The sequence below is a fragment of the Cynocephalus volans genome, chromosome 11 (genome assembly GCF_027409185.1).
Source record: "Cynocephalus volans isolate mCynVol1 chromosome 11, mCynVol1.pri, whole genome shotgun sequence".
Classification (NCBI taxonomy): Eukaryota; Metazoa; Chordata; class Mammalia; order Dermoptera; family Cynocephalidae; genus Cynocephalus; species Cynocephalus volans.
The window spans coordinates 93,295,663-93,321,500 of NC_084470.1; the positions used below are offsets into that span (position 1 = coordinate 93,295,663).

A 25,838-nucleotide genomic window follows, 5' to 3' on the forward strand; every position below is an offset into this window, starting at 1 on the left:
CTCCAATAAGTGAGAACATGTGGTATTTCTCTTTCTGTGCCTGACTTGTTTCACTTAATATAATTCTCTCAAGGTCCATCCATGTTGTTGCAAATGGCAGTATTTCATTCGTTTTTATAGCTGAGTAGTATTCCATTGTGTAGATGTACCACATTTTCCGTATCCACTCATCTGATGATGGGCATTTGGGCTGGATCCAACTCTTGGCTATTGTAAAGAGTGCTGCGATGAACATTGGGGAACAGGTATACCTTCGACTTGATGATTTCCATTCCTCTGGGTATATTCCCAACAGTGGGATGGCTGGGTCGTATGGTAGATCTATTTGCAATTGTTTAAGGAACCTCCATACCATTTTCCATAGAGGCTGCACCATTTTGCAGTCCCACCAACAATGTTATGAGAGTTCCTTTTTCTCTGCAGCCTCGCCAGCATTTATCGTTCATAGTCTTTTGGATTTTAGCCATCCTAACTGGGGTTAGATGGTATCTCAATGTGGTTTTGATTTGCATTTCCCGGATGCTGAGTGATGTTGAGCATTTTTTCATATGTCTGTTGGCCATTTGTATATCTTCCTTAGAGAAATGCCTACTTAGCTCTTTTGCCCATTTTTTAATTGGGTTGCTTGTTTTCTTCTTGTAAAGTTGTTTGAGTTCCTTATATATTCTGGATATTAATCCTTTGTCAGATGTATATTTTGCAAATATTTTCTCCCACTCTGTTGGTTGTCTTTTAACTCTTTTAATTGTTTCTTTTGCTGTGCAGAAGCTTTTTAGTTTGATATAATCCCATTTGTTTATTTTTCCTTTGGTTGCCCGTGCTTTTGGGGTCGTATTCATGAAGTCTGTGCCCAGTCCTATTTCCTGAAGTGTTTCTCCTATGTTTTCTTTAAGAAGTTTTATTGTCTCTGGGTGTATATTTAAATCCTTAATCCATTTTGAGTTGATTTTAGTATACGGTGAGAGGTATGGATCTAGTTTCATTCTCCTGCATATCGATATCCAGTTATCCCAGCACCACTTGCTGAAGAGGCAGTCCCTTCGCCACTGAATAGGCTTGGTGCCTTTGTCAAAGATCAGATGGCAGTAAGTGTGTGGGTTGATTTCTGGATTCTCTATTCTATTCCATTGGTCAGTGTGTCTGTTTTTATGCCAGTACCATACTGTTTTGGTTATTATAGCTTTGTAGTATAGCTTAAAGTCAGGTAGTGTTATGCCTCCAGCTTTATTTTTTTTGCTGAGCATTGCTTTGGCTATTCGTGGTCTTTTATTGTTCCATATAAATGTCTGAATAGTTTTTTCCATTTCTGAGAAAAATGTCTTTGGAATTTTGATGGGGATTGCGTTGAATTTGTATATCACTTTGGGTAGTATGGACATTTTCACTATGTTGATTCTTCCAATCCAAGAGCATGGAATATCTTTCCATCTTCTTGTATCCTCTCTAATTTCTCTCAGCAGAGGTTTGTAGTTCTCATTATAGAGATTTTTCACATCCTTGGTTAACTCAATTCCTAAGTATTTTCTTTTTTTGGTGGCTATTGTAAATGGGCAGGCTTTCTTGATTTCTCCTTCTGCATATTCACTATTGGAGAAAAGAAATGCTACTGATTTTTGTGTGTTGATTTTGTATCCTGCTACTGTGCTGAAATCATTTATCAATTCTAACAGTTTTTTTGTAGAGGTTTTAGGCTGTTCGATATATAGGATCATGTCATCTGCAAACAGGGACAGTTTGACTTCATCTTTTCCAATCTGTATGCCCTTTATTTCCTTCTCTTCTCTGATTGCTCTGGCTAGTACTTCCAACACTATGTTGAATAGGAGTGGTGAGAGTGGGCATCCTTGTCTAGTTCCTGTTCTTAAAGGAAAAGCTTTCAGCTTTTTTCCATTCAGGATGATATTGGCAGTGGGTTTGGCATATATGGCTTTAATTATGTTGAGATACTTTCCCTCTATACCTAACTTATAGAGGGTCTTTGTCATGAATGAGTGCTGAACTTTATCAAATGCTTTTTCAGCATCTATAGAGATGATCATATGGTCCTTGTGTTTGAGTTTATTAATATGGTGTATCACATTTATTGATTTGCGTATGTTGAACCAACCTTGCATCCCTGGGATGAATCCCACTTGATCGTGATGAATAATTTTTCGTATGTGTTGCTGTATTCTGTTTGCGAGTATTTTAGTGAGGATTTTTGCATCTATATTCATCAAGGATATCGGCCTGTAGTTTTCTTTTTTGGTTATATCTTTACCTGGTTTTGGTATCAGGATGATGTTTGCTTCATAGAATGAGTTTGGGAGATTTGCGTCCGTTTCAATCTTTTGGAATAGTTTGTAAAGAATCGGTGTCAATTCCTGTTTGAATGTTTGGTAAAATTCTGCTGTGAATCCATCTGGTCCTGGGCTTTTCTTTGTTGGGAGCCTTCTGATAACAGCCTCAATCTCCTTTATTGTTATTGGTCTGTTCAAATTTTCTACATCTTCACGGTTCAGTTTTGGGAGCTTGTGTGTGTCCAGAAATTTATCCATTTCCTCCAGATTTTCAAATTTGTTGGCGTATAGTTGTTTATAGTAGTCTCGAATGATTCCTTGTATTTCAGATGAATCAGTTGTAATATCGCCTTTTTCATTTCTAATTTTTGTTATTTGAGTCTTCTCTCTTCTTTTTTTTGTTAGCCATGCTAATGGTTTGTCAATTTTATTTATCTTTTCAAAAAACCAACTTTTTGATTCGTTGATCTTTTGAATTGTTTTTTGGTTTTCAATTTCATTCAGTTCTGCTCTGATCTTAATGATTTCTTTCCGTCTGCTAACTTTAGGTTTGGATTGTTCTTGTTTTTCTAGTTCTTTAAGGTGAAGTGTTAGGTTGTTCACTTGCCATCTTTCTATTCTTCTGAAGTGAGCATTTAATGCAATAAATTTTCCCCTCAATACTGCTTTTGCAGTATCCCACAGGTTTTGGTAAGATGTATCATTGTTTTCATTAGTTTCAATAAACTTTTTGATTTCCTGCTTGATTTCTTCTTGGACCCATATGTCATTAAGTAGAATGCTGTTTAATTTCCATGTGTTTGTATAGTTCCCAGAGTCTTGTTTGTTATTAATTTCTAGTTTTAATCCATTGTGGTCTGAGAAGATACATGGGATAATTCCAATTTTTTTGAATTTATTGAGACTTGATTTGTGACCTAATATGTGATCTATCCTGGAGAATGATCCATGTGCTGATGAGAAGAATGAATATTCTGAGGTTGTTGGGTGGAATGTTCTGTAGATATCTGCCAATTCCAATTGGTCTAGAGTCTTGTTTAGATCTTGTGTTTCTCTACAGATTCTTTGCCTAGATGATCTGTCTAATATTGACAGTGGGGTGTTCAGGTCCCCTGCTATTATGGTATTAGTGTCTATTTCCTTCTTTAGGTCTAATAGAATTTGTTTTATAAATCTGGCTGCTCCAACATTGGGTGCGTACATATTTATGATTGTTATGTCTTCTTGATGGATCAGTCCTTTTATCATTAAGTAGTGTCCCTCATTGTCTCTTTTTATGGTTTTTAGTTTAAAGTCTATTTTGTCAGATATAAGAATAGCCACTCCAGCTCGTTTTTCTTTTCTGTTTGCATGGTAAATCTTTTTCCATCCTTTCACTCTTAGTCTGTGTGAATCTTTATGGGTGAGGTGGGTCTCTTGTAGGCAGCATATAGTTGGGTCCTGCTTTTTGATCCAGTCAGCCAGTCTGTGTCTTTTAATTGGGGAATTTAAGCCTTTTACATTAAGAGTTGTTATTGAAAGGTGTTGATTTATTCCTAGCATTTTATTGGTTGTTTGGTTGTCTTAGGTGTCTTTTGTTCCTTGCTTTCTGATTTACTGTTTGGTTTCTTTGTTTGTTGGTTCCTTGGGTTGTAGATAGTGTTTTTGTTAGCTTGTTTTCTCTTCATGAATGCCATTTTTATTGTACTAGCGGGTTTAGATTTTTCTTAGGTTTTTATGGCAGTGGTAGTTATTTTTCAGGAACCAAACCCAGTACTCCCTTGAGGATTTCTTGTAAGGGTGGTCGTGTGGTAGTGAACTCCCGCAGTTTTTGTTTGTCTGAGAAATATACTATTTGCCCCTCATTTCGGAAGGATAGCCTTGCAGGGTAGAGTATTCATGGCTGGCAATCTTTGTCTTTTAGTATTTTGAAAATATCATCCCATTCCTTTCTAGCTTTTAGGGTTTGTGATGAAAAGTCTGATGTTATCCTGACTGGGGCTCCCTTATAGGTGATTTGACGCTTCTCTCTTGCAGCTTTTAAGATTCTCTCTTTGTCTCTGAGTTTTGCCAATTTGACTATGACATGTCTTGGAGAAGGCCTTTTTGAGTTGAATACGTTTGGAGATCGTTGAGCTTCCTGGATCTGAAGATCTGTGATTTTTCCTATACCTGGGAAGTTTTCTGCCACTATTTTGTTGAATGTGTTTTCAATGGAATCTCCATTTTCCTCCCCTTCTGGAATACCCATGACTCGGATATTTGAGCGCTTGAGGTTGTCTGATATCTCTCTCAGATTTTCTTCCATGTCCTTGATTCTTTTTTCTTTCTTTTTGTCTGCTTGTGTTATTTCAAACAGCCCATCTTCAAGTTCAGAGGTTCTCTCTTCAACTTCGACAAGCCTGCTGGTTAAACTCTCCGTTGTGTTTTTTATTTCGCTGAATAACTTCTTCAGTTCAGCAAGTTCTGCTACATTTTTTTTCAGGACATTGATTTCCTTGTACATTTCCTCTTTCAGATCCTGTATACTTTTCCTCATTTCATCATGATGTCTAGCTGAGTTTTCTTGTATCTCATTCAGTTTCCTTAGAATTATCACTCGAAATTCCTTGTCAGTTATTTCAAGGGCTTCTTGTTCTATAGGATCTAGAGTATGAGATTTATTAACTTTTGGTGGTGTACTTTCTTGATTTTTTGTATTTCTGGTGTCTTTTTTTTGGTGTTTATTCATTGTGGCAGGGGGTTTCACAGTCCGCCGGTTTGAGACTAATGACTAACTAGGATGTTGCTGTGGTTGACAATTTGGTATGGCTCCCGCCGTGACTGCTCAGTTGGCCTCTAGTGTCTTGTGTGTGTGGTTGCCTCGGGTCTTGGGCTTCTCCGGGGATCCACCTTTCTGGTCAGCTTGGACTCTGCTGGGCTGGTGGATCATGTACCACAGGGTGTGTGATCTCTGTTGAGCTTTCATTTCCTGTACAGGACTTCTCCCCGTTCCGTGTGCTCTGGCCCAGGCTGTTAGATCGTGCAGTGGCGACCCCACCGGGTGTGTGGTTTCTGTCGAGTCTCCGCCTCCCTGGCCGCACGTCTCCCCCCTCTGTGCACACTGTGCTGGGCTGGGGTGTGTCTTCTGCACCCCTCGTCTATCAGCTGGGCCTTCAAGACCCTGCTCAGCACCGCCTCGCCCAGGAAGTCTACCAGGTTTCTGCTAGGCACAGACGACCGGTCTCTCTGGGTGCCTTTGTAGCACTGTGTAGATCTTTCTCGGGTCTTGTTCACCTTTGTATCCCCCCGGTATAAACCGAGTCTAGTGCCCGCCTGCAGCCTGCTCTCCGGCAGGTTCAAGCGGACCTGGGAACTCTCCTACCACACTATTCCCAACCAGAAATTCATTAGGCTTTTTTCCAAACTGGTGGTCGCAGAGATGGTATCTGCCTCCCAGTAACAGGAAGTTTACCGGGGCCGGAGTCCAGGGTGTGGTGGAGTGACAGTCGGCCCGCTGGTACTTCCTTGCCCTCCCAACACTGGTCGGGACGCCCCACACCCTCAGCCCCGCCAGAGAACCGCGGAGGGAGTGGGAGAGGAGGCCAGCCCGCAGGCTCCGGAAAGCCCCGCGCCAGGCCAAGCAAATGGGCTCAGTGATGGCCGAGCAGGGCGGAGCTGCCCGCACCTGGGAAAATGGAGGCAGCACCTGGCGGTGAGTGGCCTGGTGGTGCAGGCGGGAGCCGCATGGGCATCCACCCCCCGAACAGAGCTGTGCCAGGGATCACTCACAGTGCTGTGCCAGGTCGGGCGCTCGCTCTGTCTCTGGTTTGTCGCCTTCCGTGTTCTCGGCGCTGCCGCCTCGGGCTGTTCAGTCGCGGCGCGGCTCGGGCGCTCCCAGGAATCTTCTTTAATGCCGGCCTGAAACCTCGAATCCTGAATAGGGCAGCTGGCCGCCTTCAGTGTGGCCCCAGCCTCCGGGATCCTGGCTGCATCCACAGCAGCCCTGGCGCCGTGTTCCCTGTTTCAAGACTCGCTTTTGCAGCTAAGAATCAGTTCTTTTCCTGCTCCACACTTCAAAGCTGTTGCCTGTAAATGAGGCAGCTTCTCCTGCCGGGGGCAAAGTGGCGTTGAGCCCCCACGACCGGCCAGCAGCAGCGGTCCTCCCTTAAGAGATGGCGAGAGGAAGGTCCACAAGTTTCCCGGCTGCCTGAGGCCCAGTGGCCACCTTTTCCACCTCAGCTACTCCGCGCCAGCCGCCGCAGCCGCCGCCATCTTGAAACTCTTATTTACATTTTTTATTTCTTTGATCAGCGTGTTGTAGTTTTCTGCATACAAATCCTATACAAGTTCATCTGAGAATGTATTATTGATTTCCCTTTATTCCTTAAGGATATTTTCACTGAGTAAGATTTTGGGCTGACAGTTCTTTTCTTTCAGCAAAAATATTGTACCATTTCCTTCTTGCCTTCATGTTTTCTGATGAGAAATCTGCTGTCTTTCTCATTATGGTAAGGTGTTTGTTTTTTTCTCCCCCTCTGGCTGCTTTCAGGATTTTTCTTTGTCTTTAGTTTTCAGTTTATTATGTTTTCTTGGTGTGGATTTCTTGGGGGTTTATCCTGTTTGGGGTTTACTCAGCTTCTTGATTTGATGGGCTTATGTCTCTTGAAAATGAAAATTTAGGAAGTTTTCAGTCATTATTTCTTTGGGCACATTTTCATTTCCCCTCACTCTTCTCTCATCTCCTTCCAGGACTATTATTACATGAATGTTGTATCTTTTGTTATATTTCCACAGATCCCTGGGGCTCTATTCATTTTCTTTTGGTCTATTTTCCCTCTGATGTTCAGACTGTGTAATTTCTATTATTTAATCTTCCAGTTCATTTATTTTTTACTCTGTTCCCATCATCCTGCTTTTGAGCCCACCCATTGACTTTTTATTTCACTTATTATATTTATTATATTATATTATATAATATATTATATTTATATAATATTATACTATATTTCAGTTATTATATTATATTTTTCCATCCTAAAATTTCCATTTGGTTTTCTTTTTATATTTTCTATTTCTTCGCTGAGACTTTCTGTTCTTTCATTTGTTTCAAGCATGTTCACACATGCATGTTGAAGCATTATTATGATGATTACTTTAAAATTTTTGTCAGATAATTCTAACATCTCTGTCATCTTGGTATCTATTGAGTACCCTTTTTAAGACCTACTTGAAATCTTCCCATTTTTTTGATATGATAAGTGATCTTCATTTGAAATGTGGATATTTTAGGTATTGTGTTAGGAGACCCTGGATCATATGTTGATCTTCTGTTTTATCTGACACTGCTCCAGCTCCCCACCAGGCCTCCATGGGTAATTCCCTGGCTGGGGGGGATAGGAGTGCCTCCTTACTGCTCACCGTATGGTTTTTGAAAGTACCTTTCTCAAGGCTTAATCTTCAGGGATATGGAACAAAAAGAAAACATTATTCATCATGTCCTGAAATGATACTTGTGTGTGTGCTGGGCCTGGTGTTGTATTTACTACATCTTTGTCTAATGTTAGCACAGATATCCATATTTTCAATTCTGTGAAATCTTGATTTAAAGTCTTTACTTTCCTCTCTTCACATTTGAAAAGAGGATGGGGTGAGGTGGAAAGCAGGAGGAGAATGTGAATGTCACTTGAAGGTCTTGAAGGTGGGTGTCACTAGGGCCTCTGAATGAAACTTGCTCTTCAGTCACTCTGGGATCTTTTAGTACAGATCACCAAGCCCTATAAACTCCAGAAGCCTCTATTTCCACATCTTTAAAATGGGGGGCCAGGGAGGATTCCTTTTGTGTGAGGTCACCACCACAGTGAGGATTAAATGAGGCAAAACTGATTGGAAACTCTTGCAGCCCAATGCAGGTGTGTAGAGAGTCCTGAAAATACGACTTTTCTTTTTCTTCATTGCTTTTCCAAGCCAGAGGGTAAGAGAGAACTGAGCTTGGCTTTTAATTCTTTGTTTGTTTGCCATTTAGTAGTAATTATCCTTCATCTTCCCTTTCTTACATCTAGCTTTAAAAATCCCAGCAGGTGTGGGGCCGGGAGGGGGGGGGGGATGGGGGGGGCGGGGCGGGGCGTGGACAGGATGGGGGGAGCAGGCAATCAAATAAGTCCAGCCTCCTAAGCTCTTAAACCAAATTGTAAAATGAGAGAAGATCTTTGAGGTATAGGAGGAAAGGGTTTGATGTAGCTATGACATTTCCCTACCTCCACCTCTGATGACTTGCTCAGGAGAAGTTATTCATAATGTCTCACTGTGCTGTCTGTACAACAAATCGTGAGATATATTTTATCTAAGGCTTGGTACTGGCTAAAGCTGTCCTTCTGCCAAGCAACTAGTTTCCTTTCATTTAACTGACATTGAGAACCTTGTAACTGATCCTGGTTCCCAACACTGGTATAGAGAAACAGATTTGTAAAACAGAGATCTGGAACCCAAGACAGCCTCTTTCGTGAGCCACTAAATTAATTTTTTAAACAACTTTATTGAGGTATAATTCATATACCATAAAATTCACTCAGTCTAACTGAATCATACAATTCAGTTATTGTTAGTAGATTTACAGAGTTGTACAATCATCATCAGAATCCAATTTTAGAATATTTCCATCATTCCCAAAAGATCCCTTCCCTCACTCCCAGGCTACCACTAATCTACTCTCTGTCTCTATAGATTTGCCTATTCTGGAAAATTTGCCAATTCTGGAACTCATATGAATAAATTCCATTTATTCGCATACAATGAGTTGCCTTTTGTGTCTGGCTTCTTTCACTTAGCATGATGTTTTTGCAGTTCATCCATGCTGTAGCGTGTATCAGTACTTTGTTCCTTTTTATTGACAAATCATATTCCACTGTATGGGGATACCACATTTTGATTATCTGTTCGCCAGTTGATGAATGTTTGGGTTGTTTCCAGTTTTTGGCTATTATGAATAATGCTATGAATATTTGCGTATGAGTTTTTCTGTGGACATATTTTCAGTTCTCTTGGGTATATATGTAGGTGTGAAATTGCTGAGTTATATGGTAACTATGTTTAGCCATTTGACGAACTGCCAGACTGTCTTCCACAATGGCTGCACCATTTTGCATTTCCACCAGCAGTGTATGAGGGTTTTAATTTCTCCGCATCCTCACCAAAACTTCTTATTGTCCCTCTTTTTAAAGTATAGTCCTCCTAGTGGATGTGAAGTCGTATCATTGTGGTTTTGATTTGCATTTCTCTAATGACTAATGATGTGGAGCACCTTTTCATGTGCTTATGAGTCACTCCTGTGTCTTCTTTGGTGACATGTCTATTCAAATCCTTTGCTTATTTTTATTTATTTTTTTCTTGTGGTAAAACATTAAAACATATAACAAGAATTTCCATTTTAAACATTTTTTAACATACAATTGTGTGGAATTAATTACACTCACAATGCCTTTTAGCCTTTGCCCATTTTTAAATTGGGTTATTTGTCTTCTTATGATTGAGTTGGAAGAGTTCTTTATATATTTTGGGCATGTCAGATGTAGAATATATCAGATATATGATGTACAAATTTTCTGTCCCATTCTGTAGCTTTTCATTTTATTAGTGGTGACTTTTGACTTTACTTTATTTATTCATTCATTCATTCATTCACTCACTCACTCACTCACTCATTCATTAATTTTGGCAGCTGGCCAGTAAGGGCATCCAAACCCTTGACTTTGGTGTTGTCAACACCACACTCGAACCAAGTGAACTAACCTGTCAGCCCTAGTGGTGACTTTTGAAACACTTGTTTCTCATCTTGAGGAATTGAATTTAGCATTTTTTTCTTTTATTGCTTGTGCCTTTGGTGCCATTATCTAAGAAATCTTTGCCTAACTCAAGGTAACAAGAACTTTTGCTGTTACATTTAGGGCAGTCATCATTTTTGAGTTAATTTTTGTGTGTGACGGGAGAGGTCTAAATTCATCGTTTTGCATGTAGATATCAGCTGTTACAGCATGTGAATTTTGTTTGTTGCCTTCTTCTCTCCCTTTCTCTATTTAGGCATTGCTGGAGGTGAGCAACGCTGCTCCCTGCCCCCAGCAGCGGAAAGACTGCACAACCCCAATTCCAGTTTTGCAGAACAGAAAATTGGACTGATTGATCCATTCTGGATGAGATGATGACCTCTGGTCCATGGTCCAATCACGTGTCAAGGAGTCAAGGTTACATAGTATAACTGTGGCTGCCAGGGCCTACCCGTACGTGGGATGGTGGCTCTCAGTGAAGAAGGCTTGTCATGAGCTGGGCAGATACCCCAAAAGGTGTCTTTTCCTACACCATTATCTCATATTTAGCATTCTGATCCCCTATGAACTAGCTTGAGGTTTCCAGCTGGAGCTCACAGATTGTGTCCTCAAAATTTGTTTTGCTTGCCCTGTGCACTGTTCGAGAATACAAATGAAACAATTGAATAACTGACAACATTTAAAACCGAAAGATTTTATATAAAAATCCAGATTTTATGCTTCATTTTAAAAATAGGCAGATCTGGTTCTGCAGCACTTTGTGGCATCCGACGGTCAGCTGTCCTCTTCAGACAGGGAATAGACTCTCCAAGTTGCCTCAGTCCCCACCACTCCTTTTTGCTCCACATACAATCCCCTGTTCTTATTAGCTTTTCCTCCCAACTCTGGAGACATTTGAATGGCAGAAAAGCCACTGGGGCCACTGCCTTCCCATGAGAGCATGTACCTCTTACATCTTACCCAGAAGCTAACTCTTAACCCAGCACTCCCCTAGATTCTAAGTCAGGCACGTTTACAATGAGGTATTGCTATTTGCAGTCTGCTCAGTGCACCACAGCCAGTGGCATTGATAAGCTTGGGCGTTTCATGGAAACTATGCCCTGGCTAGACTTAATGAGAATATGCAGTATTTGGGGCACCCTCATGCATGGAGCCTTTTTCTCAGAATTAGAGCAAAGAAATTAGTGTTCTGACTTACTTGACTAGAATAACCATCCATGAAAATGAAGAAGTGGGCAGAGCAATTTGGGATGGGGAGTGGTGGGTAAGGCAATTTACAATGTGTCTAGAAAGGAATCCCAAACTCTTTCTTTCTACTAAAGAGAACAAAAGATGTGTGCTAAACATATAGAAGACATTTCTTTATTATTTTTTAACTGAGGAAATCTATTTTTTTTAAATGAATGCAGTTAGTTCTTATTTTTCCTAGTACAAAACTAAGACAATCTCATTGTTAAAATCTTAGGAAGTACCAGAGATGATAAATATCATCCACTACCCAGAGAAAAACACTGTTGACATAACATAAGAAAGATTCAACCTGGTTCCATGCCTGTTAGCTAATAGATTTGATATCATCTTATACAATGTCTTTTATAAATTTAATTACATCATAAGCATTTTCCCATCTCATTACTGGTGCCCATAGTGATTATCCATGACTACATGATATTGTATTCTGTAGCTACCTCATAATATATTTAGTTCTCAAATGCCAGATTATTTCACTTTATTTCCTATCATAAATAATGTTACGGTGAGCATCTTTGTGCATAAATCTTTATTTGTGTTTTGGATTGCCATAAAAGGAATTTTTAACTATAAAGTTCCTAGGGGAAAGTAGGAAAATTGACTAAAAGGTATGGAACAATATTCATCAATAAGATTTATAATCTTATCTCAAATTTTTGTTGGTCTAAACATCCTTGTGAAAAATATGCCCACACCTTCTGCACTTAGATACATCTCCCCATGTCTTCCAGGTCTCTTCATCCAATTGGATCTCATTTTTTCAGGGCTCATCTGGTAAAAACTCCTGTTGAGTACCTATCATGTGCCAGCTGGTGCCAGGCATAGGAGAAATGGCAGCAAGTGAAGGGGCAGTGTCCATGCCATCAGGGAAGGGAGCATTCCCCATGTTGGTCATGGTGTCACACCTTAGACACAGAAATAGTGTACATGCTCCATGCATTAGAGTTGCTCCTGTTTGGTTGGGGGAAAATCCACTAAAGAAAGAATGATAATCCTTCAAGAAAATTCACATAAAAGGTGGATGCTAGAAGTGTTGTGGGTATACAGAGAAAGGAGCAACTAAGAGCTTCGAGGCAAAAAGAGCACTCCAGGCAGGGTAAACAGCACGGGCAAAGGCATCACGATATAAAAGAGCTTATTTACACCTTGGCCCCAACATGCATTTCCAGACTCATTATTCCATGCTCCAGCCACTTTCCAATGATTCCCTCCCAATTTCTCAAATTCAGCAGAGTACTTTTATTTTGTCTCTTACTTGTCCTTAAGTACCTCTCCCTTCCTCCTGGTGAGCTTCTACTCATCCTTTAAAGCCCAGCTCGTGTGTCACTTCTTCTCTGACGTCCTTCCTGACATCATGCACTCCACCTTGGGAGAGTCAGTTTCTCCCTCTGCTGTCCTGCCTCCTGCTTTGATCTTATCCCAGGCATCCCATTTGTCCTGATTGTATTCTAGGGTTTCTAATTTAATTGTTTTAATGCTGTTGGCTTATCTTGTGTCTCTCTTCTCATACTAATTTATAAACTCCTTGAAGTCAGTTAGGATTTGCTTTGGTTGTGTGTGATAGAAAACCTGAGCTAACAGTGGCTTCAGTGAAATAGACATGAGGTCCAGAGGTATGGCAGCTTCATGATCAGCAGGAATCTCAACTCTGTCCATATTGCTGCTTTACCTTATTTTGTGGCTGTTCCTCATGGTCCCAAGATGGCTGCTGAAGCTTGATTCATCTTACCTATATCCCATCTGGCTGGAAGAATGAAAGGCCAAAGAAAAGTACATACCTTCCCTCTAGGACTGCTTTCTGGAAGTTGCAAACCACACTTAACACTTACATTCCATGGGAATTTATTCATGTGGTCACACCCCATCACTAAGGAGCCTGGGAAATACAATCTCTCTGTTTCAGGCATCCACGTACTACTCTGCTAAAAAGCACAGTTCTATTACCAAACATTAGAGACTACTATTAGCAGTTTCTGCCACTGTGAAAAATGAGGGGCCAAGGATGATTTCTTTGAGCCATACTCAACCAGCGTGAGATGATGGTGCCACTCGCCAAGAAATGGAAAAAAAACACAACAACTGCTATTAATCGAGCAGCTCCTGTATAGCAGACACTGTACTAGCTGGTTTAGGTGTTTTATCTAAAGCCAAAATCTGCGAGTTTTACTTAGGCAAATGATTGCCCTTGAGAAAGTTGGAGTAATGTGGAATCAGATCTAGGCTACCTCTTCTTGCATGCTTCTCATGATGGGGGACTTACTGTTTATCAGTGTAACTCATTGCATTGTCAGATATCGCTATTTTGAGAAGGTTCTGCCTTACCATTTCATCCTCTCTGCCTTAGAGGTCATCAGATCTCCCTCATGGGCTTGTGGTGGGCATCTAATAAATGATATTTGGGAAGCACCAGCCTGGGCTTGGCTCCTTACTCTCTCTGCTGCCCCGGTTGATGTTCCAGGATGGGGAAGGAACGTTGACTGCCTTTATTTGCTAGCACATGAATCTGATTGGGTGAGACTATTTGTAATCACTCTCTTAAAAGGCCCCACCCCGGCTAATGGTTTTGGGATGGAGTCCCTTCCTTAATTTAAAAATGATGGTTTGCCTGCACACCCAAGCCTCTTAGAGAAAAAGGGTCCATTTCTGCTTTTTACCGAGTCATCATCACCTCGGAGTTTGCAGAACTTTCCCACTTCACTGTCCCAACTGATCCTCCCAGCAGAGCAGGGAGAGAGACATTACTGTTTCCCTTACCTGATGAGGAATTGGAGCCCCAGACTGTTTACTCCAGCACCACACAGCCCATCACGTGGCAGAGCCCAGGCAAGAATACGGGATTCTGCCTGCAGTCTCATCCCATTGCTGCTTCTCTAAGGACACAGTGTTGTGTTGTAGAGGACCTGCAGTAGCCACCTTCCTTCTCAAACGCCCTTGTCCTGAGTGCATCATCCAGCTCTTGTTCTCTCTGACCATAGCACACCCTCTTGCAGCACTATTTCTGTAGGCTTAGCATCAGCCTCAAAGAGGCACCACAGATCCATCTGGGCTCTGCTGTGTGGGGTGGGTGGGGTGAAATGAGGATTTCTGTCGTCAGATATCTCCCACACTCTTTGCCAGAGTGTCTGATGCTTCTTTGGAATTTATACAGGGAAAACCATTCATGGACCTGTTTTTCAAAATGCAGATCTCTGAGGGAGGGAAAAGTGCCTTATGTTACTTTTGCTGACTAGAGGCTGCTCAGAGATGAGGTGAGAGGCAGAAAGATCAAAGCCGGCTTCCTGGGTGTATGACCCATGCAGTCCCAGGGGACCCTGTGCTCAGAAGGGCCCTGTGCCTATTTGGGTGCTCAGCTGTTGCCGTCTTGAAATTCTTGATCATTTAAAATTTTTCATTTTGCATGGGCCCTGCCAATTAGGTAGCTTGTCCTAAGTAGGACATGAAGAAGGAGAAAAATCAGCTTTCCCGGGGCCCTCCTGCTGTACTTCTGGCTGCTCTCTCTGTGTGGCTGGCCTTTTCCAGGCTCAGTGCCTGGGTCACACTGGTCCCTAAAGCTTCTCTTCCTTCTTTGGAATTCTTCCCAACATTCCTTTATGTAGCATGGGTGCCACAGTTGCCTTTCCAAGAATCTCTCCCCAGAGTCCTATGGCTTTTGAGGACAAAAGTGGATTTTCCTGCTCCTGAATCAGGTCACTGGGCTGAAAAGAAACTTTTCACCTGTGAATATTTATTGAATGAGTATGTTCTGAGCTGAGATACTTCATAGCACCCTGTCTTTCATTCATTTATTCATTTGTGTAACAGACATCTATTGATGTTTTGCATTTGCCTTTACACGAAATAACACATCCAAGCTGCAAAGAAGAAAATGTGACAAAGAATTGAGCGTATGGTAATAGGTGAGGAAGATAAACTTATGCTACATTAATTTCTCCCAACATTTTATTATGAAAATTGTTAATGAAATAGAAAAGTTGAAAGCATTGTATAGTGAACGCCATATACCCACCACCTAGATTATATATTAACATTTCATTCTTTTTGCTTTATCATGTATTTATTCATCTTTCTAACCATCTATCCAACTTTTTTGATTCATTTCAAAATAAGTTGCAGACATCACTAGATTTCACCCCTAAACACTTAATATGCTATACTAATTTTTAGTTCAGTGATCTCAATGCAGTCATAACTTTTCTTTTTTAATCAAAAGGGAAAAATTGAGATTTTTATATAAAAACAGATTTTCTGGTCAAATATAATTTTTTATATGATAAATAGTATATACACAATAAAAAAAATCAATCTTCCCTCTGTGTGCCAGGCAAATGAGAGAAGTGAGACACCTTTGGCGGAGGGGGGTGGTTAGCACTACCTTGACAATGCCAAGCTATGGGAGTGTTTTAGGGAGCTACTTCCTGCTTTCCTAAAACAGTAAGAAGTAACAGTTTCTGAGGCAATGTTTCTTTAGCCTTCTTCCTTCCTTGTGGAGGTGGATGTGACCAAGTCCAAAGGATTTGGAGCTGATGATGAAGCTGCAAGTTATTGGCTCTTGGCTGTAGGAATGGAGAAGGATACAGGCTGCAGCTGTAGCCTTGGGGGTTGTCTTCAGGAGGTGGTGGCTGAGGTGTACAGGGATGAGTGGATGAGGTCCCTGAGGCTATAGCATAGAGTGACAGGAGCAAAGGGCAGAGCTCTGGGTAGCAAGAAGAGAAAGTGATGCTATTAAAGAAGTCAGAGGAGGCACTCTCAGAGACGTGAGAGGATGGGGAAGAACATTAAAATATACCTCAGGGGAGGCTCTAAAAAGGAGACCTGGAACCGTCTTTAGAGGTGGTCTACCCCACCTCACGTATTTAACACGTGAGAGAACGGAGGCTGAGAGATGACTCAGACAATGAGCGGCAGAGCTGGGGAAAAAATCAGCGCTACTCAAAGGGCGCTTGTTCAACAATGTATCTCACAAAGTTCCTTCCACGAGGATCAAATGCCTTGGGGTCTTGATTTTTATCTTAAAAAATTATATGAATTTAGCTGTCAAGAATTTATCTGGAAAAATAATTTGCTTTTGCTAAATTGTCAAGAGAAATGTATATTCTCTGTTAGTGTTTCTCAGTTTTCTTTAAACTCATACCACTTTTTAAAATTAAATTAATTTTTTTAATTGACACATAATTGTACACATGGTACAGGGTACAGTGTGATATTTTGATACATACATGCAGTGTGCGATGGTCAAATCAGGGTAGATAGCATATTCATCACTTCAAATCTTTATCTTTTCTTTGTGTTAGTAGCATTCAAAATCCTCTCTTCTATTTGAAAATGAATTATTGTTGACTATGGTAACCCTACAGTGCTACGGAACACTAGAACTCATTCCTCCTATCTAGCTGTAATTTTGTATCCCTTAACCAACCTCTCCCTTCTCCTTTCCCCCTCACACCACTTTTCAATGAATACAAAAATCTAACAACCTCTTCCAGAAGTTTTAATACCTACTTCCACCTCCCACTCCAATCGAAGATCACCAATAACAGAGGAGTCAATCTGTTCTCTATAAGCCTCACTAGCAAAGGTTTTGTTATATATCATCATAGTTCATGTAATAAAAACAAAATTTTGCGTTTCAAATATAAAAGTAAAATAATGATTTTTTTTTTCAAAAAACATAACCCTTTCTTATTTGAGAACCGTTCTTCTAAGAAAATATGCTAGATTTATTTCCTGCTTTATGTTCCTCTGGTTCATCCCCTTGTCACCTCCCATATTAGTTAGGGATGCTATTAGCTGCAAGTAAAAACTCCCACAACAGTGACATAAACAAAGAAGACATTTAATTATTTCCCATGATAGCAAGTCTGGAGGAAGAAGATTCCAGGGTTGGTTCAGCAGCATACAGATAAGAGGGCTCAGGGATGGCATTTTTCTGGCATTCCCTGATAGCCCCAGGATGACTACCATGGCCCCAAACGTCACTTCCTGACTTCCTGCCAGGAGGGAGGGGCGAGTGGGAAAGGACGCTTTTCCCCGTTTTACTCATTTGTTAGAGGAAGAACCTTCCTACAACCCCACCTCTGCCTCTGGTTGTCCCCTTATACTTCCTTGGCCACAGTGTGTCTCATAGCCACTCCTAAACCAGCCACTGGCAAAGAGGAACTAGATTGTCATATTCAGCTTAGACCATCAGGATGCATGCTGCCATTCTATAACATGTGCAAAATGAGACCTCTACAAACTATTTACCTGCCTCGTTTGTGCTCAGCTCTCTCACTAGAATGTAAGCTCCATGACGGCAGCGATTTTTGTTTGTTTTATTCACTGCTGTATCCCCAATGCTTAGAACTATGCCAGAAATTCAACAAATAGTCATCGAATGAACAAATATAGGAAGAAGAGGATACGGCTGTTGGGTAGGTAACTAGCAGTGTCTACCACAGCATACACCTCCACTTTGACAGACATGATTCTACTCAGTGACTCTACTGATGAGCAAATCTCTGACCTTAATCCTTGTATCCTTTCCCCCAGGCAGTGAGTCATACCTGGAGGCTGCTCTTGTGCCAATGACCCTTCCCAATTCCTCCTACGTCTTAGAAGACAAGATGTGTGAGACGAACAAGACCACCTTGGCCAGCCCCCAGCTGACACCCCTGGCGGTGGTCCTGAGCACTATCTCCTTGGTCACAGTGGGGCTCAACCTGCTGGTGCTGTATGCTGTGTGGCGGGAGCGCAAGCTGCACACTGTGGGGAACCTGTACATCATCAGCCTCTCGGTGGCAGACCTGATCGTGGGGGCTGTGGTCATGCCCATGAACATCCTCTACCTCCTCATGGCCAAGTGGTCCTTGGGCCAGCCTCTTTGCCTCTTTTGGCTTTCCATGGATTATGTGGCCAGCACAGCGTCCATTTTCAGTGTCTTCATCTTGTGCATTGACCGCTACCGCTCTGTCCAGCAGCCCCTCAGGTACCTGAAGTATCGTACCAAGACCCGAGCATCAGTCACCATCTTGGGGGCCTGGTTTCTCTCCTTTCTGTGGATTATTCCCATTCTAGGCTGGCACCACTTCATACCACAGACCTCGGGGCACCGGGAGGGCAAGTGCGAGACAGACTTCTACGATGTCACCTGGTTCAAGGTTATGACTGCCATCATCAACTTCTACCTTCCCACCGTTCTCATGCTCTGGTTCTATGCTAGGATCTACAAGGCTGTACGGCAACACTGCCAGCACCGGCAGCTCATGAATGGATCCCTCCCTTCCTTCTCAGAAATTAAGCGGAGGCCAGAGAATCCCAAGGCAGATGCCAAGAAACCAGGGAAGGGGTCTCCCTGGGAGGTCCTGAAAAGGAAGCCAAAAGATGCTGCTGGTGGACCTGTCCTGAAGCCACCATCCCAAGACTCCCAGGAGATGAAACCCCCAGTTTTCTTCATCCAAGAGGAGGATGAAGAAGTGGCCAAACTCCACCGCTTCCCACTTGATATTGTGCAGGTGCGGACTGTGGTGGAGGGGAGTAGCAGGGGCTACGAAGGCGTTGACCAGAGCCAGAGCCATCTCAAGACCGATGAGCAGAGTCTGCACATGCGAGGGGACAGTAAGGTAGCAGAGGATCAGATACTAGAGGATAGCCAGTCCTTCTCCCGGACAGACTCGGACAATGCCACAGAGCCAGCACCAGACAAAGGCAAAATGAGAAGCGGGTCTAACACAGGCCTGGATTACATCAAGTTCACTTGGAAGAGGCTGCGCTCACATTCGAGACAGTACATGTCTGGGTTGCACATGAACCGTGAATGGAAGGCTGCCAAACAATTGGGTTTTATCATGGCAGCCTTCATCCTTTGCTGGATTCCTTACTTCATTTTCTTCATGGTCAGTGCCTTCTGCAAGAGCTGTTGCCATGAGCGTGTGCACATGTTCACTATCTGGCTGGGCTACATCAACTCCACGCTGAACCCCCTCATCTACCCCTTGTGCAACGAGAACTTCAAGAAGACATTCAGGAAAATTCTGCACATTCGCCCCTAAGAGAGCCTCCGAGGGATGCAGCAGAGCGACACTTATGAGGTCCGAGAGGGAAATGGAGGGTGAAGGCCTGCATGTTGCCAGGCACCTGGGCTTGCTGGAGTCAAAACCACAGTCTCATGGGCTGCATAGTGTGGAAAGTTCGTAGGCACCATTGGAAGAACAGCAGATGGTCAGCAGAGAGATTGAACTGTGAGTAGAAAACAGAATATTTGCAAGAGAAGCAGACCCAGGTGGAGCTCTACTGCCCCCCTGGAAATGTGGGAACCTTAAGACTCTTGTAATTCAAGCTTTCAGACTCAAATTGAAGGGACGGAGTTCCACTGGAGAATTAAATAGAACTCTTGAGCCTTCCTGGAATGGAGCTGTATGATTGTGCTGAGACCTTATACATGCAGATAGATGCTGCCCCTTCCAGGGGTCACCTTGAGAGACATGACACTATTCCACTGTGGCTGCCACTTCTCAGAACACCTCTCTTCTGAGTGTCTTTTGCAGCTTTCTCTGGGACTAGTGTCTGAACCACCTTGAAAATCCTGTCTTATTATTTGTCACTCATGCATGTTTTAGAGTTGATAGGAAATTATGCAGTTTGCACATCCATCATTCTCAACCCCAAATTCCTTTCGGCTGTTAAAAATTGGTGGCAAAACATCCCTCAAAATAAAGAGAAAAGAAATATTTTTGAATGGCAGCGTGTACACATTTTAAAAAGGATAGAGGAGAAAGAAAGTCATATTTTTTTGAGGGTAGTACCAGGTTTATCTCATTTAAGCCCCATGACATCCCACAATGGGAGGATGGTGTTACTGGCTCCAGTTTGCAGAGGAGCAAACTGAGGTGAAGCAGGGTGAAATGAAGTATCCAAGGTCACACAGCTAGTTATGAGAGAAAGTTAGAATGAAAACCTTGTGGGGTTATAGCTCATTGTAACATATTTTCTCCAAAAGACAAAAATGTGTCCTATTAAGTGTGCACACAAACGTGCACGTACACACACACACACACACACACACACACACACACACACACACACTATTCCCGAGAGTGTTGGCAGCTCTCAAAGTAATATGTTGAGCAGAAGAACAGCTGACATGGAACACATCTGTGATGATAGAAGGTGACCCTTTGAAGGGACAGTGTGCATTTTTATCCGTGAGTTCTCTTGTTTGTCAAAAAGTCATCTTGTTCTTATAAAGTTATACCTGTTAAGTAAAAACTAGCAAAAGCATAGGAACATACAATTTTACTTGGTGTTTATGTTGCAATCTGGTTGTGATTTATACTTTAAAACTCAATGCTAAACTATAATATGTGTAGCAAATGGGAGTGCCTGTACCAGCTGATATTTTGTCTCTTTGCATGATCTGTTAAAATGAGGTATTTTTGCCTACCTAAAATATGATGTAAAAAACCACACCATTATGTGATTTATTTATTTCTACCTTTCCAAGTCTCTTGGATTGAGAAAATGTGTTGAAATGTATTGTCAAATGTTACAAAATTTAACATAGGGTTTCTCTTCAGTTTGTGGTCACATTTGTGAATGGTCTTTAGAAAATGACTCACTTTTTATAAAAAAGCTTCATTTTCACTCTGCTTTGGATGCCTAGAAGTTCTTCTTACTCAAAACTGGGGGAGTTTAGGAGACTTTTGTCCTGGTTTCAGAAGCTGCAGCTGGTGTCTTTCCAGAAGACCTCTGCAAGAGACCTGTGAGAGAGTTGGTCCCCAAGGTCCTGCAGGACTGAAGAACACTGCAAAAGACCACTCCACACAGATAAGTGGCTAAATGCCCATTATTTATGTTGACGAACAATTGAGGCAACTAGTGGAAAGACGTGGTTATGAGCTTGACTTTGGGTCAAAGAGACCTGGATTTGAGTCTGACAGGAACAAGTACTGGTTGATAAATATAAATTGTCAGAGCCTAAGGAACGAGGCCCATGCATTATTGTATGTAGTGTCTACAGTGCTTGCACAGTGTCTGGTACACAGCATCTAGGCACTCATTTATTTTTAAAACATACCGAGCATATGCCATGTGCCACGCTTTGGCTTTGCTGTCATCTAGTATAACCTTTACAACAACTTCAGGAGGGAGATCTCCTTGTTTTTACAAACAGGCAAACTGAAGCACAGAGAGGTCTGATTGTAGAATATGCTTCCTTTGCACTTCCTTTCCTTTACTTTTCAACCTACATTTCCTACTCCTGTCTGAATGATCAAATTAATCTTTGAATTTATGAAAGGCAACGGACTATGGTGCATGGATAACTCAGCCCCAGCCCATTAGGAAGGAATCAGTAGCTGCTGGCTTGCATGAAATCCAGATGAAGCCAGGCTTTCTGCCCTAAATACTAAAATATAGAGATTTTGATTGCAGATAAGAAACTTGCAGAACCTTTTCCTGGGTTTGAGGCTGATTAGCTTCAAGCTAATTCATCTAATGACCAATTTGCCAGGTTTACCAATTTGCCAAACATTGGCTTCTTTGTAGCTATTTAGAAGGTTTACAACAATTTCTATTGGATGCTGTTTTTAAGAATGGTTTTCTACAATTGTTATGAAGCTATAGTAACTGATTTAATTTTTCTTCATAGCAGTATACTGAGGAATATTCCATCTGCCTTTGCCCCCAGCTCACTGCTACTGCAGACAGGAGAGACAGGAGCAGGTTGAGAGGGGATGTAGGGACAGAGAAGAGAAATAGAGTTGAAGAAACTGAGGGGAAAATAAGGGAAATAAAAGAAATAAAAGGAGACTAGGGAGAGTGAGGGAGAGACAGCATCAGAGAGGAGGGACTAAGGGGAAGAGATGGGGGACCTGACGGGGCAGAAAAAGGACACAGGGAGAGAGATGTGCAGAAGAGGAGGATACAGAAGGGCAGAGAAGGGGAGAGACTAAGGGGCAGATAGGTGGAGACTAAGAGCAGAGAGATGGAGCCATTGGGAGTAGGGGAGACAAAGGGAGGAACAGGCATAGGATGGGAGACAGAAAAAGAGAAGCAGAGAGTAGGGGACAGAAAGACAGTAGAATGAGTGTCATTATATTATTACGCTCAAGAAAATTCTGCATTCAGAAATATTCTTCATTAATGTATTCAGAAGTTCAATATATTCAAAGGAAAAATAAACCATCTTTAGCTTTTGATAAGTAGAAAATTCCTTAAAATGCTTCTCTGAAGACAAAATGAAAACCAGTCAACTACAGTGTCACATAAATCTTTGAAAGCTTATGAATCCATTCCATCCAATAGAAATTGCTGTAAACCTTATAAGCTGGTAATGTTAGCAAACTGTTCATTCAGAAAATCCATGAGTCTGCGAATTGGCCATTTGATGAGTTCATCATTTGGCTACTTGGCTTGCAGAAAACTGCTGGTCTCTCTTTTGAAGATGGACACTGCATGGACTCCCAGGAAGTAGATTTAAGACTCTTATCACAGGATGAACAAGTTGCTGGAGCTCTCTTGGCTGTTAGGCACTCTCAGTGCTGTAAAGAAACGATGCTGTTAAGATCTAATTCACCAATATCTGTCTTTCCACAATTTCTCAGGCTTTCAAAGCCTAGATTGGTGTGGCACATGGTTCCCATTGTGAGAAGCATGTACTCTTCTCAATTGACCTGCAAGACAAGTGATGAAGCTGGCTTGACCTAAATCACTGTGGTCTTGAATAAGTGTCACAGGGCCTTGTTGCCCTGCTGTGTCTGACAACATTCTCAGCATTTCGGTGGCTCCTGGGTCTGCATTTTTCTTAATCCTCCATGGTCATGGTGTCCCGACAGTCTGCCTACCCCATCCCGGCAGCAGGAACAGTTCTTTTGCTCTGAGCCTAACTTCCTGCTAACATTTGCTCTGGTCTTCACATCTGTTTTGGATGCCCATACCTCATCTGTTAATTTAACAAAAATTTTTTGAGCACTTCTTAGGCCATTAGGAGACAGTTGGTGGTCCAAGACAAACCGACATGGCTTCAATCCTGCAGAGCTACTTCAGGATTGCAAGTGACAGAAATCAACTTTGTGAATGATTATTGGGGTGTCTTAGTCTATTTTGTGTTGCTATAACAGAATACTACAGACTGGGTAATTTACAGTGAACAAAAATTTATTGGCTCGCAGTTTTAGTAGCTGGGAAGTCTGATATCAAGGTGCTGGTGTCTGGTGAGGGCCTTCTTGATGTGTGATAGATAGCCTGGCAGAAGACATTGCATGGTGGAAGTGCAAAGAGAGAGCAAGAGGGAGTGAACCCACTCCTGGAATAATGAACCCACTCCCACGATAATGGCGTTAGTCCATTCATGAGGGCTCTGCCTCATAAACACTTCCTGTGATACTGTTCCACCTCCTGTGATACTGTCACAATGGCAATTACATTTCAACATGGGTTTTGGAGGAGACAAACATTTAAACCATAGCATGGGATGTTTTTATGGAATCCAGTGATGATTTCCATGACCTTGCAGGGGAAGGGCTTGAGCAAGTCAGCCACAGGAACCTCAACAAGTAAGACTTTGAGGAAATTTCCTCTAGAATATTGCCATTGATCTATACGAACTATTCTTACTCTTACTGTCTATGAGCATCAGTTCAAAAGTCCAAAACTCAGAGTAAAGAATTGTCCTGTGTTCACTTCTGCTCCAATCAACCCTGGGGGAGGGTGGGGAGCTGGGGGTGGCACATGTGGTGCAAACATGGCAGGAGGGTCAATAGTTCCCAGAGAAGCAGGAATCATTGTGAGCTGGGCAAAAACTCCAAAAGCTGTTTATTATAAGATTTCAAAGCCTAGCAGGGGAGACAAACATATAAAAAACTAACTTCAACCCAGGTTCATATATGTGCTTAATAGAGTAAAGCCTAGAGGTGAGTGACCCTACTGTTTGTTTTTAAGTCAAGTTCATTAAATTCAATACATACAATAAAATGTACCTTTTAAATGTAGAGTTCAGAAAGTTTGATAAACGTGTACACACATGTCATCCCTACCTTGGTCAGGCTGTAGGTCATTTCCATCACCCCAGAAAGCTCCTCATGCACCTTCGCAGAGCCCCCTCTTTACCCCAGGCAACCACTCGACCACTGATCTGACTTCTATTACTTCTGATTAGTTTTGATGATTTTAGAACTTTATATAAGTAGAAACATACAATAGTGTGAACCTAAATAACAGAGAGATGCTCTCCAAAAGAATAATGACTTTAATCAGGAATAGAACATTGCAATGGGAATGCGTGTGCCATAGTAAACTATGTGCTAATTCAGGGAGGTAAAGGAAAACAAAGGGCTTTAAAGGAAAAACAAGGAGGATTACATAATTGTTTTTAGATAATTATCCTTGGCTAGAGGATAATAACAAGGTAATAACAATAACAAGGGTAATGCCAGTTCAAGGGTGGACAGGCAGTTGCTGGGCAGATGTTGTCACAGAAGTATTTTTTGTGTAAGGTTGTGATGGCCTCTCTGCAAGGCTGTGGCTTTGTAGAGTCCTTTGTGATAGTTCTTGCTGTCAGGCATTTGTGCATGAAAACCCTCCCTTCATGGCCTTTCCTGGCTCTATTTGTCAGGTTTTATTTATTTATTTATTTATTTTAAACACAAGTGACTCCATTTTGATTCTGAAAAGTTTCACAATATGTACTCTTTTTTTTCCACCAATATTTTGTCTAAGATCCACCCATATTTCAACTGGGTTATGAAGACTGGGTTACCTGAGAAAGGGTTACATAAGTAGAGAAAGTGTAAGGGCACTGCAGAGATAGAGATATAAAAGAGCAGAATGTGCTTAGAAAACTGGAATCAGTTTAGTCTGACCCAAGCATGCAGTCCGAGGGGCGGTGGCAGGAGATGAGCCTGATATAGTCAAAACAGTTGGCAATGTTGAATTTTCCCTGGGGCCCTGTGTTTCTTGGAAAACAGTGATGGTTAGGAAATCCTTCCATTGTTTTGTGCTCTGGAAACTGTTTATTGCAAAGAAACACCCATTCCCACGTGACTTAGATTCATGGATGCCTCTCTTGTTTACCTGTGGTAAGGCCAGACACAGTCCTTCTGAATTCCCATTCTTTGCCTCACAAATGATTAGCTGAACAGCTTGTCTCCACTGACCAACCGGAAAAAATGCTGTTAACCGTAGTTTGGTTAAGCTTCTTTCCTTTCCCCAGGTTCCTTAATTTTGACCCACTCTCAGCCTGACCCAACATACAACCCCTTCTGAGAATAGGCTGGCCCTCAAAGTAAAACATTCTCTGATCTGCTATCAGATCAAGTCACCCTTTAATCCCACTTTTGCATATCCAGTTTCTAGCAGTCTTTACTCACCCCTTGAGAAACGAGTGGATCTTTTGGTCAGAGTAGTCTCGCTTTTGCATAGTTCCTCCCCTCCCTCTTTCACCCCTTGCCATAATTCTTTCTAGTAAAGTTACTAAGTCTGGATTTGTTTTCTTATTTGACAGAGTCAAACAGACTTCCATCACAGTCCCGGCCCCAAAGCCCTTTAACTTTCAGGA

General features: G+C 41.9%; 1 protein-coding gene across 9 annotated transcripts in view; it reads left to right on the forward strand.

Moving 5' to 3' along the window:
• HRH1 (histamine receptor H1) overlaps window positions 1-20,890 on the forward strand; it is a 107,361-nt gene extending 86,471 nt beyond the window's left edge. For all 9 annotated transcript variants that reach the window (XM_063114461.1, XM_063114457.1, XM_063114462.1 and 6 more), the window contains one exon: window positions 17,837-20,890. In XM_063114461.1, coding sequence (XP_062970531.1) covers window positions 17,872-19,335 — 1,464 coding nt within the window. In that variant the 5' untranslated portion in view covers window positions 17,837-17,871 and the 3' untranslated portion in view covers window positions 19,336-20,890. The remainder of the gene's footprint in view (window positions 1-17,836) is intronic.
• The last annotated feature ends 4,948 nt before the right edge of the window (window positions 20,891-25,838 follow it).